The sequence below is a fragment of the Macadamia integrifolia genome, chromosome 12, assembly GCF_013358625.1.
Source record: "Macadamia integrifolia cultivar HAES 741 chromosome 12, SCU_Mint_v3, whole genome shotgun sequence".
Classification (NCBI taxonomy): Eukaryota; Viridiplantae; Streptophyta; class Magnoliopsida; order Proteales; family Proteaceae; genus Macadamia; species Macadamia integrifolia.
In genome coordinates, this window is record NC_056568.1 from 1,269,438 (window position 1) to 1,283,934 (window position 14,497).

The 14,497-nt window shown below is 37.4% G+C and overlaps 1 protein-coding gene across 2 annotated transcripts in view; it reads right to left on the reverse strand.

The window, feature by feature from the left end:
* Positions 1 to 14,194, reverse strand: part of LOC122058049 (centrosome-associated protein CEP250) — a 15,740-nt gene extending 1,546 nt beyond the window's left edge. Inside the window, exons 1-9 of one of the 2 annotated variants that reach the window (XM_042620462.1) lie at positions 14,018 to 14,194; positions 13,179 to 13,518; positions 11,706 to 11,768; positions 10,710 to 10,772; positions 10,528 to 10,590; positions 10,281 to 10,343; positions 8,981 to 9,040; positions 6,221 to 6,364; positions 3,975 to 4,070 (exon numbers count right to left, since the gene is read on the reverse strand). In XM_042620462.1, the coding sequence (XP_042476396.1) occupies positions 3,975 to 4,070; positions 6,221 to 6,364; positions 8,981 to 9,040; positions 10,281 to 10,343; positions 10,528 to 10,590; positions 10,710 to 10,772; positions 11,706 to 11,768; positions 13,179 to 13,412 (786 nt within the window). In that variant the 5' untranslated portion in view covers positions 13,413 to 13,518; positions 14,018 to 14,194. Of the gene's footprint in view, positions 1 to 3,974; positions 4,071 to 6,220; positions 6,365 to 8,980; positions 9,041 to 10,280; positions 10,344 to 10,527; positions 10,591 to 10,709; positions 10,773 to 11,705; positions 11,769 to 13,178; positions 13,519 to 13,860; positions 13,922 to 14,017 lie in introns of those variants that run through there. The other variant, XM_042620463.1, reaches the window with a different exon arrangement.
* Positions 14,195 to 14,497: the final 303 nt, after the last annotated feature.

Here is a 14,497-nt window from a genome sequence, read left to right on the forward strand (position 1 = left end):
TTTTGAATGAATATGCAGCCCTCTTTTTGTGTTTTTTTTATTTGTTGTTGTAATTTCATTGCTATTAAGAGTATGTTCGGCTATTAGTTATTAGTTTCTATGTTGGATTTGCAGCTGTAAACTGTGTTCTGAACTTTTGATCATTAGTTGGTGGAAATAATTTAAAGGTATCATATTGTAAGTTGGGTTTGCAGCTGCAAGCTGTGTTCTGATCATAGGTTTCTATTCTGTTTAGCTATTGGCACTTCAGTGTAAACCAGAAGTTCTGTTTTTCAAAATAAAATTATGTTCATCGATTAAGAAACCCTGGTTTCTATTCTGTTTTGATGTCATTTTAGTTTCTATTTCTTAGTACTCCGTTAATTTCTAAGTCCTGCTTTCTAATTAATGTCTAAATAGAATGGTTACATAAAAAATAAGACACTAGAACGTTTTATCCAATAGGGTGACGCCTTATGCCCGCCCTATAGCCAAAGTGCTTTAAAAGACCCTCAAATGCCTCGGTCGTCTCACAACCTTATTAACCTTGGTACCATATTTTATCTCTTCTCGTCTCTTCCCTATTTATTCTTTTTCCTCTACTGTGAATTTATCATCAATTGGTATCAGAACAAGCATTGTGACTATTCAATTTTCATATCTCTCACCTCAACTGCAACAATTTTTTGTTTGAAAACAATTTTTGATAATTAAGAACAAAAACTACAGAGCTTTACCCCGAGAATGTCAGGAGGCTGAATAATTCATCAATTGTTATCGGAAAAAAAATTGAGAATCTTTTTTCTCATCTATTTCTTATTTATTATGTTTCCTTTACTGTGCACATATCACCAATAGGTATCAGAGCAGCCATCGAGACTATCTATATTTATGTTTTGAACCCAACTGCAGTGGCTTCTAATTCGAACAAAATTTTTGATAATCAAAGGCGATCAATTTAATTCACTGGTAATGATTATCTTCAGCTTTATTCATTCCCTCCATAACATCAACAGGGAATTTGTTGAAGTTTTCGAAAACCTTAATCATTGGTCTTTCATAGACTCTAAATTATTTGTTAGATTAGGCTTATACATTTACGAGATCCGGGGGGTGAGAATTATGCAACTTGGCATAGAGAATGCCGAGAGGCTCCGTAGTTTATCAATTGATATCAAAGAAAAAAATTGGGAATCTCTTTTCTCATTTATTCCTTATTTATTCTCTTTTCTTTATCGTACACATAATTAATTGGATCAAAGTAGGCATTGAAGTTATCCAGTTTTCATGTTTCTCAATTCTAACTGCAATGACTTTTAGTCCAAACACAATTTTTTATAATTAAAGACGAACAGGTTATCGACAACATTTTTTCTAGATATTTATATTACAAGTACTATAGCTCTCTTCATTCCTTACATAACATCAACTGAGACTTATTGTAGTTTACAAAGACTTAACCATTTATCTTTCATAAACTTTACACTATTTTTTTAGAGTCTATAAAAAATTTTCGATTGTTGACTTATAATCCAAATTTTTCTAGAAGACTACAATTCTTCAGGTCTGATGTCATATAAACATAATGTATAACAGTTATAATAACTTTGATTTCCTCTTACAGAGTTATTAGTGTAATACCGACTTTGTTACCGATGAGATATGCCATCCTAAATAAAAGCATATTTTAAAGAATAAGACAAAGAAACATTTTAAAAAAATGTCATGAGAAAATTGTTAATAAATAGTCCAAATAGTAATAGTACCCTATTTTATCTCTTTTCTCATCTTTTTCCTATTTAATTTTTTTCGTTTTGCCACAAATATATCATCAATTGGTATCAGAGCAGGCATTGTAACTATCCAATTTTTATGTCTTAAAACTCAACTGCGACAACTTTTAGTTTGAACATAATTTTTTATAATTAAGGACGAACACTGACCAGTGCAAAAGGCTCCCCGCTTGTGCAACCTGCAGCAGGTTTGCAACCCTTCTTCTTCTTCACCCTTCTCAGTCTCCCTACTATCTTCTCCCTTCTTCTTCTTCACTGCAAGTCTGCAACCCGTAGCCCTCTTTTTTTCGGATGAAATGATGAATATGCAGTTTTCTTTTTCTCTCTCCGTCTCCCTTTTATCTTATCCCTTCTTCTTCACTTCTTCACTACAAGTCTACAACCTGCAGTCTCTTTTTTTTTTCTTTGGATGAAATGATGAATATGTAGCTCTTTTTCTAATAGCTGCTACCTTGCAGCTCCTTTTTTTTTTAGATGAATATGCAGTTCTCTTTTTGTGTTTTTTCAGTTGTAATTTCGTTGCTATTAAGAGTATGTTAGGCTATTAGTTATTAGTTTTTATGTTGGGTTTGCAGCTATAAATTGTGTTCTGAACTTCTGATCATTAGTTGGTGGAAATAATTTAAAGGTATCATATTGTAAGTTGGGTTTGCAGCTGTAAGCTATGTTCTGATCATAGGTTTATGTTATGTTTAGCTATTGGCACTTCTGTGTAAACCATAGTTCTGTTTTTCAAAATAAAATTATGTTCATCGATTAAGAAACCCTAGTTTCTATTCTGCTTTGATGTCATTTTAGTTTCTATTTCTCAGTACTCCGTCAATTTTTAAGTTCTGCTTTCTAGTTTCTAAATAGAATGATTACATAAAAAATAAGACACTATAACGCTTTATTCAATAGGGCGATGCCTTATGCCTGCCCTATCACCAAAGCGCTCTGAAAGACCCTCAAATGCCTCACTGCCTTAATAACCTTGGTACAGATCAAGTCCAGATAATTCCGAACGAACAAAAGCATAAAAATGGTAGCACTTGTAGCCTTTAGGAGAGGGGGAATACCCAAGAAAGAGGCATTTGAGGGCCTTAGGGTCAAGTTTGGTAGCACTTCATTTTTTACCCTTTTTACCTCTCTTGGCTATCTTATGCTAGCATGATGGGGAGGTATGTAATTTCCCTTCTAAGGCTCAATATAAAGGGAGAGAAATCTATTCTCTCCCACAACACATTACCGTAAACTCTCTTCGCTTCATCTCCTTTTACCTACTACTCTAATATCCTCTTCTCTCGTTCTCTAGCAACCTCTAATTCCAACTCCGCTCATCTCTTCTTCTTCTACCTACTACTCTCATCTCCTCTCTTCTCTCATTCTCTTGCAACCTTTAGATTCCAACTCTGCTCATCCCTTCTTCTCCTTCTACCTACTACTCCCATCTCCTCTCTTCTCTAGTTCTCTAGCAATCTTTAGATTCCAACTCCATGGAGGGGCATACTATTACAAAAACAACATGAATCAACAGAAGCAAGTGAACTGTCTACATTTATTGGATAAGACCTTGTAGAGGTCCTTAGAGGAGCCATCCCTTGCCTACTCATCTCCAGTGGAATTACTGTAAATTGAATTCCATCTAAATGAGGGGGGGGGGGGAGAGAATATGATGAGAGTATTGGTGACTAGAAGGCTTCATGAAATCCAACACTATTTTCTTTTTATATATATAAAACTACAGATGAGACATGATTTACAACCATCTATGAACACAATGTCATGACATCCATTAAAGAGAACCACTGAATAATTTGTGACAACAAAAAAATTGCCGTTTGTCTAAGTGTTGGCTACCCAAAGGATTGCCAGAAAAGGGTTGTCTTGTAAGATGGCTATAATTTAGCTCTACTTTGCCCTAAGACTATCCGCATATCCTAGAAACAAGTCAATGCTTCGCACTAAATGGCTGCTGTTTGTCCAAGGCTTCAAAGCCGACATAATCTGATTATCTCAGCCAAAGAATGGCCCAGACAAAGGTCTAATCAGTAGATGACTTTCATCATCATTCTGGGTCTATTTTCAGCTATAATGATCATATGCCTGATATCCTAACAGTAATTAAACAAACAAACTTAGGGATCAAAACAAAAGTTAAAATAACAGCAATAATTGATGGAAATAACATGTTCACAGACTACTACCATGGCAAGGTGTTACCTTTTCAACAAGTTGTGTATTTTCAGCAATTAGTTTGTCAGCTAGTACGCGTCCTGCTTCTATCTGAGCATTCAAATCCTCACGTTCAGAGACATGCTGTAAAGGTCCATAAAAACTTATCAGAGAGAACCATTGCCATTTCCCTAAAAGACCTCTGGGCAGTAAAACCAATCCAAAGAATAAATAAAGTGTTCATAGGTCAAAGTCTCAGCTCATCTTGAATATTTTTTTTCCCTGGGATTTCACCTAACATGCTATCATCATAGTCTCTTATAATTCACAAATTAATAGAGAATAGAAATAATGATGAGTGGATCAAGGTCTTCTCCTCATGTTTCTCCACCCCCCCCCCCAGGTTAAAAAGAAATGTTTCCTCTTATCTTCCTCATCACCACCAAATAAAAGTCAAAAGGAGGGGGAAGGAATGGGCTGCTGGAACTTAAACTTAGACCAGACAAATGAAAAACATCATAGTTTCTTTCATTCAGTCCATTTCTTTAAGTTGAAGGATGTCATATTCAATTCGACGCTGTTAAACGTCATTTTTTCTTGCATTACAAATAAAAAAAAAAGTCATTTTTCTGATCATTTTGACACTTTCATTCCTTCTTATCAGTTATGAGCCAGAGGAAGATAAAATTTCATCCTCTCATGTAAAAAAAAAAAATAGTGACAGGTTATTGGAAGCCAGCTAGCTAACCTTTCTGTTGATAACTAAATCAAACTAAAAAAGGTAGGAAAAAATCTAAAGCTATCAAAACTTTCCATTTGGAGACCCAAAAAAAAAAATTCAAGTCCATTGTCCCACAGGACCTCATACTCTTTATTTCTGTTATTAATTAGCACTACTTTGACAACAATACATTGCACCAAGACTTGCTTAAACAATTCTATAATGAATTGACCTTGTTACAACTTTGAGAAAGTCAACAAAATACCTCTTTACAAGGACACCCTGCATAGTGCAAGTCAATGTATTCCAACTTCCTATGTTTATAAATGTTAGGCTCACTCTGAATTGCTTTTGTCCTCTTTGGGACTAGCTAATTCAATATAAACTCAGATGCATAATCCTGAATTAGCCCAGCTCCATTGATTTATATAATCTTCTGACTTTTATAGATGACATTTTGCTTTTTCATGTGATGTGATTACATCACCCAGGTGACCCAGAGAGGTCACGAGACCATACTACATAAGGCAAATGGAGGGTGGATAGGCCTTATTACAGGAAATGCTCTAGATACCTTCTCAACTCATTAGATTGGGCGGGTAAGCTAGCTAGGACCCATGGGGGATGCATTCATTTTCTTCTATAAATGTACGGGTAAGTGTAACTACTAAAAATATCTTTAGATACATTTTATGTTGATTGAATTAACCTGGTGATGAGTCATCCATGGATGACACAATGGTTATCCCAATGCAATCTGTGTGTTTAATGAGCACTGGTATTTTACTTTTCCCTAAAATTATCCTGATGCAATCTCTGTTTTTAATGAGCACTGGTATTTTACTTTTCCCCAAAATTTAGGAAATTTTAACAGAAATAATCAAGCCCAGTTTTTAAAAAATGAGAGACCATCAAGAAGGCACACACATGCGGGGATATGAGACATACAATCCTATGATCCTTTCTAGACAACACCCATATGAGAGTTAGTACTCTCAAAGTGGTCAGAAAGAATATGAACACAGCAAGAACAAGAAAACTACAGATCATGTTTGTATTGGACCCAGTGTATGGATGTCCCACCTCCACCGCATGTATTATATATATATATATATGATACAGCTAGACTACAAAGATGGTACACCTAATATCATCAAAGAGTCGCTTGGCTCAAAATGGCAATATAAACAGTAACTACGTTTGGACACAACAACCTGCATTGTCACTGGGCTCAGAAATGCCAATATAAAAATTAATTAGGTTCGGACATACCAATCTGCACACAAATAATGCAGGTTGGTCCATACAGCTTACTCAGCTGAAAAATTAAGTTCAACCAGCTAGCCAGCAGATCAGAATGAAAACACCCAAAATGAACCCAGACAGATTACTGGTCAGTTCGGAAAATCCCAATAAGAACAGGCCCAGGCAAGGGGTGTGTGGTTCAGTTAGGCAGTTATGCCAATAATTTCCACCTCTGACCATCTGTATGGTACCGTACCATAGTTCACATTCACTCATTACACATCAGAAGAGAGAAAATATAAATCTCTGCCAGTTAAAAGAAACAAACCTTTGTCATATCTATAGTTGAGGATGCAGAAAAGGAAGTCTCCCTTTCAAGGTTCTGAAGCTGCAACTGAAGAGAAGAAATGGTTTCCACCAAATGCTGCTTTTCTTGTACAAGACTAACCCTATATTCTTCCAACTCCTTCACCTGCCAGGCTTCGTTTTTAATATCTATATCAGAAACAATGAGAATTACAAAGGCTTACTGAGAACTGATGAACAATGATAGAATGGATATAATACATAGAAAGTTTCCTGGACTTCAAATCATGTTTTTTTTTTTTTTTTTTTTCTTTTCTTTTCGTGAATTAATAAATGCATTAAAAGATGGGGGAGGGAGAATATATCCCCCAAGGGAGATTACAAACCCTATAAGGGTAACCAAAGTCCAGAAAAGACAGCATCCAAGGCCCAGAAGGCTTGAGGACTAGAAGATGTGTCATTTGTGACATGTCCAATACAGCACAAAGCCCACATGTGCTTAAAATAAAAAAGCCAAGAAGCCCAAACAACTTAATGTTCTAAAGCTCACATGGGCTGAACAAGAACCAAAAGCCCAAAAAAAGGAGGGACAAACAAGGAAATTTCAGGTAGGGTCCCACCAAACCCTACCCATCATATCTCATCGCATCAACTTCCACCTGCCAAACAAGAATCAGAGCTCTGGCAGAAAAAGGCAGCCACTGTGGCGGGGCGCAGGCCTTGTAGAGGGCTGCGGCCAAGTGAGAAGCTGGCCTCGTGGAAGTGATAGCTGCGTAGATGGGGCGCCGGCCTTGTGGAGGGCATCAGTGAAGATGCTATCGGTCGAGCATGGCTAGCAGCCTTGCAAGTAGCTTCCAAGAAAGCACCAGTGGAGCAAATGATTCGATCAGGGAGGACTTGAAACTGCCAAGGATCTAGAAGAGAGTCAAGCCAGCGGCACAAAGGCACACCCGAACTGATCAACGATTGAAGGATCTGCATTGGTGGAGGGAGGAGGAGGAGCCAACGAATCGATCAGGGAGCAGGTCAGAGCAGCGGTTGGCCAGCGACAAAAGCCAAACCCAATCAGAGCAGCAGCTCAAGGATGAGTAGTTATAGGCCCAAAGAGAGTCAGCAGAGGGAGGAGGAGGAGCCAACGTGTCAATCTGAGAGGATCAAGAGAACCCTGGCAAGACCATCAAGGAACAGCACAGATCTGCGGCAAGGCCAGCATCAGGTGAATCACGACCTCCCGAATGTGTGAGACCGAAGAAGCCGAAGAAGAAGAAGAAGTTGAGAAGGAGAGGGTGAAGAGGGAAAGAAAGGAGAGCGGAGGATGAGAGGAAGAGGGAGAGGAAGAGGACGAGAGAAGAAGGAAGGAATAGAGAGACGGGGAGGAGCAGCCTGGCGGCAGCCCAGCATGAGGCCAGGCTGCTCCAAGCGGTGACCAGATTAGGTATCCTGGGGTTCTTGCGAAGCAATGGAAGGTTGAGGGTTTCGACACCCTACGTTCTGTCGTGCTTCAAATCATGTTAAATGTAAAAGGAAACCGACAATGTTAATTTCTTAAGTGGATAGAAAATGTCCAAAAGAGAAATAAAAACAAAGAGATACCATGGAATGTAAGGACAGCCTTTTATGAACCAACAGTAGAATAAATTAGTAATACACGTGGGACATGACCATTTTGGCCCCTCCATTTTATGGACCTCAGGTTTCTAGGCTTGATAAGATGTGTTCAATGAGATCCCATATACAAAGTCTACTGACTCACTTTTGACACTACATGGAATGCTGTCTATGGAGAAACCTGTGAACTCTCACTCTCACTGATGCAGATAAATCATAAATCAGGAAAATGGGCTAATTTTAGTATCAATAAGCCTTACATTGGGTTTTATACATATTGGGCCTTTGGTCCTATGGAAATTCATTATAATGGTCCACTTTAATGGGTCTAAATATAGGTAGAGCGTAGAGGTAGGAATCCATTAGTTTAGTTAAAGTCCTTATTTGAGTGGGTTTATGTCACCTTATCGGTTTAGGATTGGTTTAGGACTTCCTTTTTCTGAGTTTGAGTTTGTTTTTGAGTTTTTTACATAAGTTTGTAAGGGGCTATAGGCCTGTCATTAAACACCAGAAGTAGATGATATGTGCAACTATATTAGAGCAACAAATGCACCAAGAAAGAAGGAATGGAAGGATAATCAGACTAAACCCACACAATTTCATAGTCATCAAGGAGTCTCCTACGTATACAGGAGCCTTCTTGGGTCCAGGTGACATCTCACAGGTGTTGCCTTCTGATCTTGTGGCATCACGTCTTATTATAATCAGTTTTTTAAGATTTCACAAGTTTATGTTTATTCCTTTGTTTTTTATGAAAGTATTTAATTTATATCCTATGCTTTATTTACTATATCTGGGTTTTCTCATATTAGGTAATTACTATCATAATTATATCATATTGCATTGACATGGCTCCTATGTTGCATATAAGCGTAACGTTTTAAAATTATCATTGCTATATTAGGTATAGTGCATGCCTAAGACGCCTAAGTGACCCTCCAACACCTTGGGTCACCTTGACAACTATGCTCAATTTCGCTGAGGCCCAAAAAGGTAAGCCAATACTGTCCAGAGCCCAGACCCAGAAGTCAGGACAAATAACCAGGAAGGCAAGCACTACAACGGATAAAATGAAGGTAGAAGTACCACATCCATATTAGTTTGGGACCCAATTCACATACACAACTGAATCCAATCCTTCAAGCTGAGCACTCAGGTTACCAGAGCTACATACCTGTGTCTGTAGCCGCATGCTCTCTTCATTTAGTCTACCAATCATTTCATTCATTGAATTCTGCAGAAAGAGAACAAACATCAGATTCTTGATAAGGACTGAGCATGCACTTATAAACAAACAAAGCAAAGTTCAGTTTCCCACATACAGATCTAGAACGATGAAAAGAAAAAGGAGAAGAACTCGGTTTCATGGGGGACAATGGAAATTAAACAAATCTATTTTTCAAAGACCAGCAGAACCAGATGCCCAGAAACCAGGCACCTACAAGGTAGCTGGTGATGTGGGAGCACATCCAAAAGACCAAAGATACTAGTCTACTCTGAGGCTAAGGGATTTTAGGCTCCAAGGTTGTATGCTCCTCCTCCAAAGAGAATAGGAGAAGTGTAAGAATGTGGACCATTGCATAAGCATGTTGTAGCACCTTTTGTTACAGATGCAATCTCATAAGATCATAAAAATGCTTTTGCATGACATGTACGTCAAAACAATGGAAAAAGTATCTGAACACAATAAAACAATTAAAGAGAAAAATTATTTGTTAATTGTTATGCAAGGAACAAGATGCATGGACAGGCAGAAAGAAATAAAACTAGCATGAGTTTGTTAGCAGAAAGTGCATCTTTTTCATCAAGCTCGTCCACAATACTCAATTAAATTACCGCTTTACCAAATGGGATTCCAATAACCAAATTGCCAAAGCAAGCTGGTCATTTAAATGTGCATATTTTTCATCAAGCTTGTCCACAATACTCAATTAAATTACTGCTTTACCAAATGGGATTCCAATAACCAAATTGCCAAAGCAAGCTAGTCATTTACTCATTTTTGAATATGCACTGACCAAATATTGTTTAATCCATTGCCAAAGAAAAAAAAAATCGAGCATGTAATGGTAAGACTAAAAAAGAATGCTTACCTAAAGGGTATGATGCTTTCTTGAAGGGACCATATCGTGGAAGAATTATAAAAATTGGATTCGATTATGAATGATTATTAATTCCTTCAGTAGAAAGGATTTGGATAAATGAGATTCACAGTATTTTTCCTACTGATTATCAAAAATATTTGAACAGAAAATTGATACAATTGAAGAAAAATCATTTTCAATATGCCACACATGTCAAATTTCAGACTCGAATTCAATCAAATAGCTGATTATTGTGTTAGCTGATTTGTGATGCAACAGAATTAGAGTTGTAAAATTCAACCACACAAATATCTATGGATCATTGAAAACAAACTAATAGTGGAAAGAATCAATGGTTCTGAAAGAAACTAACAAAGGGAAGAAAAATACCGCTTTTAGAATACAAGAATCCTTTTCATCCAATAATTGTTTGATTTTCTCCTCTAGACTAACCTGCATATCATTAAACTATCAACCCAAAAGCCCCAGCATCACTAGTATACTGAAGCTAACCACATTAATCAAGGTAATGTTAAATTAAAACATCAATGCCCCTGATCTTCAGTAAACTATAACTTTTAACATAATTCAGAGATGCAGATAAAGTACACTGTATAATAAAAGTGATGGTAATTACCTCCTTTTGGAGCCAGGAATCTTTTTCATTCTGCAAGTTTATAATTTTCTTCTCCAAACCAGCCTGTAGATCATCAGATAACTAAATATCCTAGAAAGCTGTTTGCTGCAAACCTACCTTCTTTCTAAACATTCTAGAAATATTAAAATCCAAGTGCATAACTAAGTGTGGAATAACCATACCTCCCTCTGGATGAAGGAGTCATTTTCACTTTGCAATTGTCTGATTTCCTCATCTAGACCAGCCTGTAAAACACCCGTGGACTTAGTTTGTGCTGTAAAACCACCAATAACTGGAAATCAAAATTTGTAAGATTTTAATATTAGAGCAACTATCAAAATTGAGATGGATTGAGTCTAGGTCAAGGTTAAGCAACCCTTCTAAATTAGCATACAGTTAAATATGTAACTGTTTTTTGTTTAATTCATATTTGTTTAAAAATTTATTCCTCCCTTAAAGCCACAACTTCTTTTCCATAAATAACAGATAAAATTTTACTGAAACATAAAAAAATATAAATATGAGTACATGGGAAACCCCATAGATATAACATCCCCAAACTGTAGGAGAACATCACACTGGACGGTTTGGTAAGAATATAGACATATACACCAACCCCCTACACTACTTAGGCAAAGGGAGGGAGCTCCTTGACACAATCCAACTCTAGCTACCTCTTCCCATGGTAATTGATCGGCCACCTCATTAACTGGACCTAGGCTCCCAGCTGAATAAGTCATTCAGCTGGGAAGCCAAGTGCTTGGTACATCTCAGAATGTGACCAAACCTCCATGGACAATCAGAGGCTGCACGAGAACAAGCAATAACACTGTCATAATCACCCTCCACTGTCACATTCTCAAAATCCTCACCCATCATAAGCTCCAAGCCAATCCTGAGAGAGCAATTCTGCTTTGAACCAGTATACACCCTCAACACCTCTGCTGTAATTGATCTGATCAGACCACCAATTCCAAAGGGGCATGGGTTCCTATTAAGCCTCAACAGTTAACAACCTAGTGCATGGGTAAAGTAAATATTAATGAGATTTAGATTCGCATCAGGAACACTCTTGTCAGGCCCTATAACAAGCCCTTGTAATCCTCATTTTATGATAAATGCAGAAGCAAAGATTTCCCAGTAACTTTGAGTTTCTATGAGGCGTGGACGAACCATACCTTCCTCTGGATGATGGAATCATTTTCACTTTGCAATTGTCTGATTTTCTCATCTAGACTAGCCTGTAAAAAATCCACTGATTAGTTTGTGCAGTAAAACCACCAAATAACTGGAAATAAAAATTTGTAGGATTTTAATAGAGCAACCATAAAAATTGAGCTTGATTGAGTCTGGCTCAAGAAGAACCAAGGTCAAACAATCTTTCTCAATTAGTAATAGTTAGATATGTATCTGCGATAGTGTGTCCTTGTTTGTTTACTTCATATTTCTTATGTACTCCAAAATTTTGTTCCTCTCCCATAAAGCCAAGACCTTTTTTTTTCTGGCTAAAATAACAGATAAAGAAATTTTGAATCATACAAAGACTTATAACAGAGCACATACAAAAAACCCCAAAGACAAAACATCCCAAAACACTGGAAAAACTACAAATATATATATATATATATATATTAAATAATAGATTAATAATAATACTCGTACTACTAATAATAATAATAACCCCCCCCCCTAAACTATTTATGTAAAGGGAGTAGCCTCTTGACAAAATCCAACTCTAGCTACACCCTCCCATGCTAATTGGTCGGCCACTTCGTTTACTGACTTAGGCTTCCAGCTGAACGTCTAATTCAGCTGGGAAGCCAAGTGCTTGGTACATCTCAGAATGTGACCAGACCTCCATGGACAATCAAAGGCTGCACGAGCCCAAAAATTACAGTGGCACAAACACCTTCCACTATCACATTCTCAAAACCCTCTCTCATAGCAAGCTCCAAGCCGATCCACAGAGAAAGCAATTCTGAGACTACAACCTCAAGACCTCTGCTGTTCTGATAAGACCACCAACTCCAAAAGGGCCTGGTTTCCTATTAAGCCACAACTGTTACCAACCTAATGTACAGGTAAAGTAAAGATTAAGGAGATTGAGATTTGCATTAGGAGCACTTTTGTAAGGCCCTATAACCAGCCCTTGTAATCCTCATTCTACAATAAACGCAGAAGCAATGATTTCCCGGTAACTGAGTTTTTTATGGGGTGAATCCTTCCTCCTATGGTTGTGATGAGACTCCATCCTCTCTGTCTTTGGCAGATTAGAATAATTTAATGTATGAACATCATCATTCATGATGAGTGGAAGCCACATTGTAAATTTGAGTAGTCACATCTATAAGGGTATCCAATAACAATTTCTCTAGGTCAAGGAATTCAACCATGCTTAACTACGTTAAACTCCTTGTTAATTTAATGCTTGTAGAAATATCTATATGCATAAGACAAAAACAATCCCACCCTCTGCCCCAACCCCCCAAAAAATAATCCGTGTGCTCAAGCTTCTGCGAGAAAGTAAGCCATCCAACTAATGTCTAATTGCAGGTATGCAACCCAACGCACTCATCACCAAACCCAAGACCAGTTAAATTTACAAGAGTTGAAAAGATGAGTGAATCATGGCTATAAAAATCAGAACTTACTATTTTCACACCATCATCATTATGTCTGTCCAAGCTTACATTTGTTTCCACCACTCCTGGCATTTGAACATTCACAGTCCCAGATACTTGGTTGCAGTGGTTCTGTTCTATAGAATCTACATGATTATGCTCCAGGGAAGTTGTTGCTCCAACACCATCCGACACATCTTCGGCAACCTTAGTTTGCCTGCCTTTCTTTTTCTTGTTCTTCTTTTTCTTTTTCTCCTCGTCCATTACTTAGCTCAAATTCTTGGGGAAAGAACTAGTTTATTTAGGAATAAGAAATATGCCTAATCGCACAGTTCCCTGGCTTCTATAACAATATCTCTATCCGGTTCACCTGCCAAGAAATCCAACAGTTAAACTTACAACAAAGATCTCACCTTCATCCTTTTCTACAGATTAAGATCTGAAAATAATGAAAACTTAAAGATCTATGAAAGTGAGTTGCTTCTAAAATTGATGGCGTTTGTTCATAGAAACAAATAAATAAATAAAAAATCTTCTCCCGCAAATCGAATAACCAAATATCAGAAATCAGTAACACATTGAAACATAGCGTCAGATCAAAGACTATCTTTAAAGTGACGCTCAGAACTTAAAACTTGGTCTGATTAGATTGCTTTTTCGAGGTCATTAGCAAGCGATAAACACAGAAATCAGGAATCTGATGATGATTTACAGTTTTCTGGATCGGGAAGAACCTACGAAACCATTACAATTGCAGTAACTGGAGTTCACCGTTTTTTCTTTGATGGATCCAATGCGAGTCTAAGAAATTGAGTTTAAAAATCTTATAGAAACGATAAAGAACAAAACTAATTGAATCAGACACATACCTGCAGATCCAAAGCGGTCGCTCTGTCCAACGATCCAGCTTCGAACTCGAAGATTTCCCGAAGGTTTCTTGCTTTGAAAAATGAAACAGAGAGATTCGACTTTTGGGACCAAATAGCGACAAAGGAGATTGTATTTTCGTAACGGCTTTTTAGGCTGTAGGCATTTCGTCCTTCCACTCCTGTTCGGAGGTCCAGCTGATCCCCACCGTACAATTTGCCCATTTGATACATCTTGGGATCCCAACCGTGCGTGCACTCACATGGCCTTAGCACTCTTCAGTGGGACTCGAGGATTTCAAAGGCCTATCTTGTTTGATTTGTACTTATAGGGATCTTCATCTCTTTAGAGGTATTAAGATTTCTATATAGGCTCTTGAGATCTCTTATTTATTCTTTGCTAATGACATATTTAATTTTTGTAGAGCCACTCATGAGGATTTATCCACTATTAAGTGTATTCTTGATCTTTTTAATGACTTA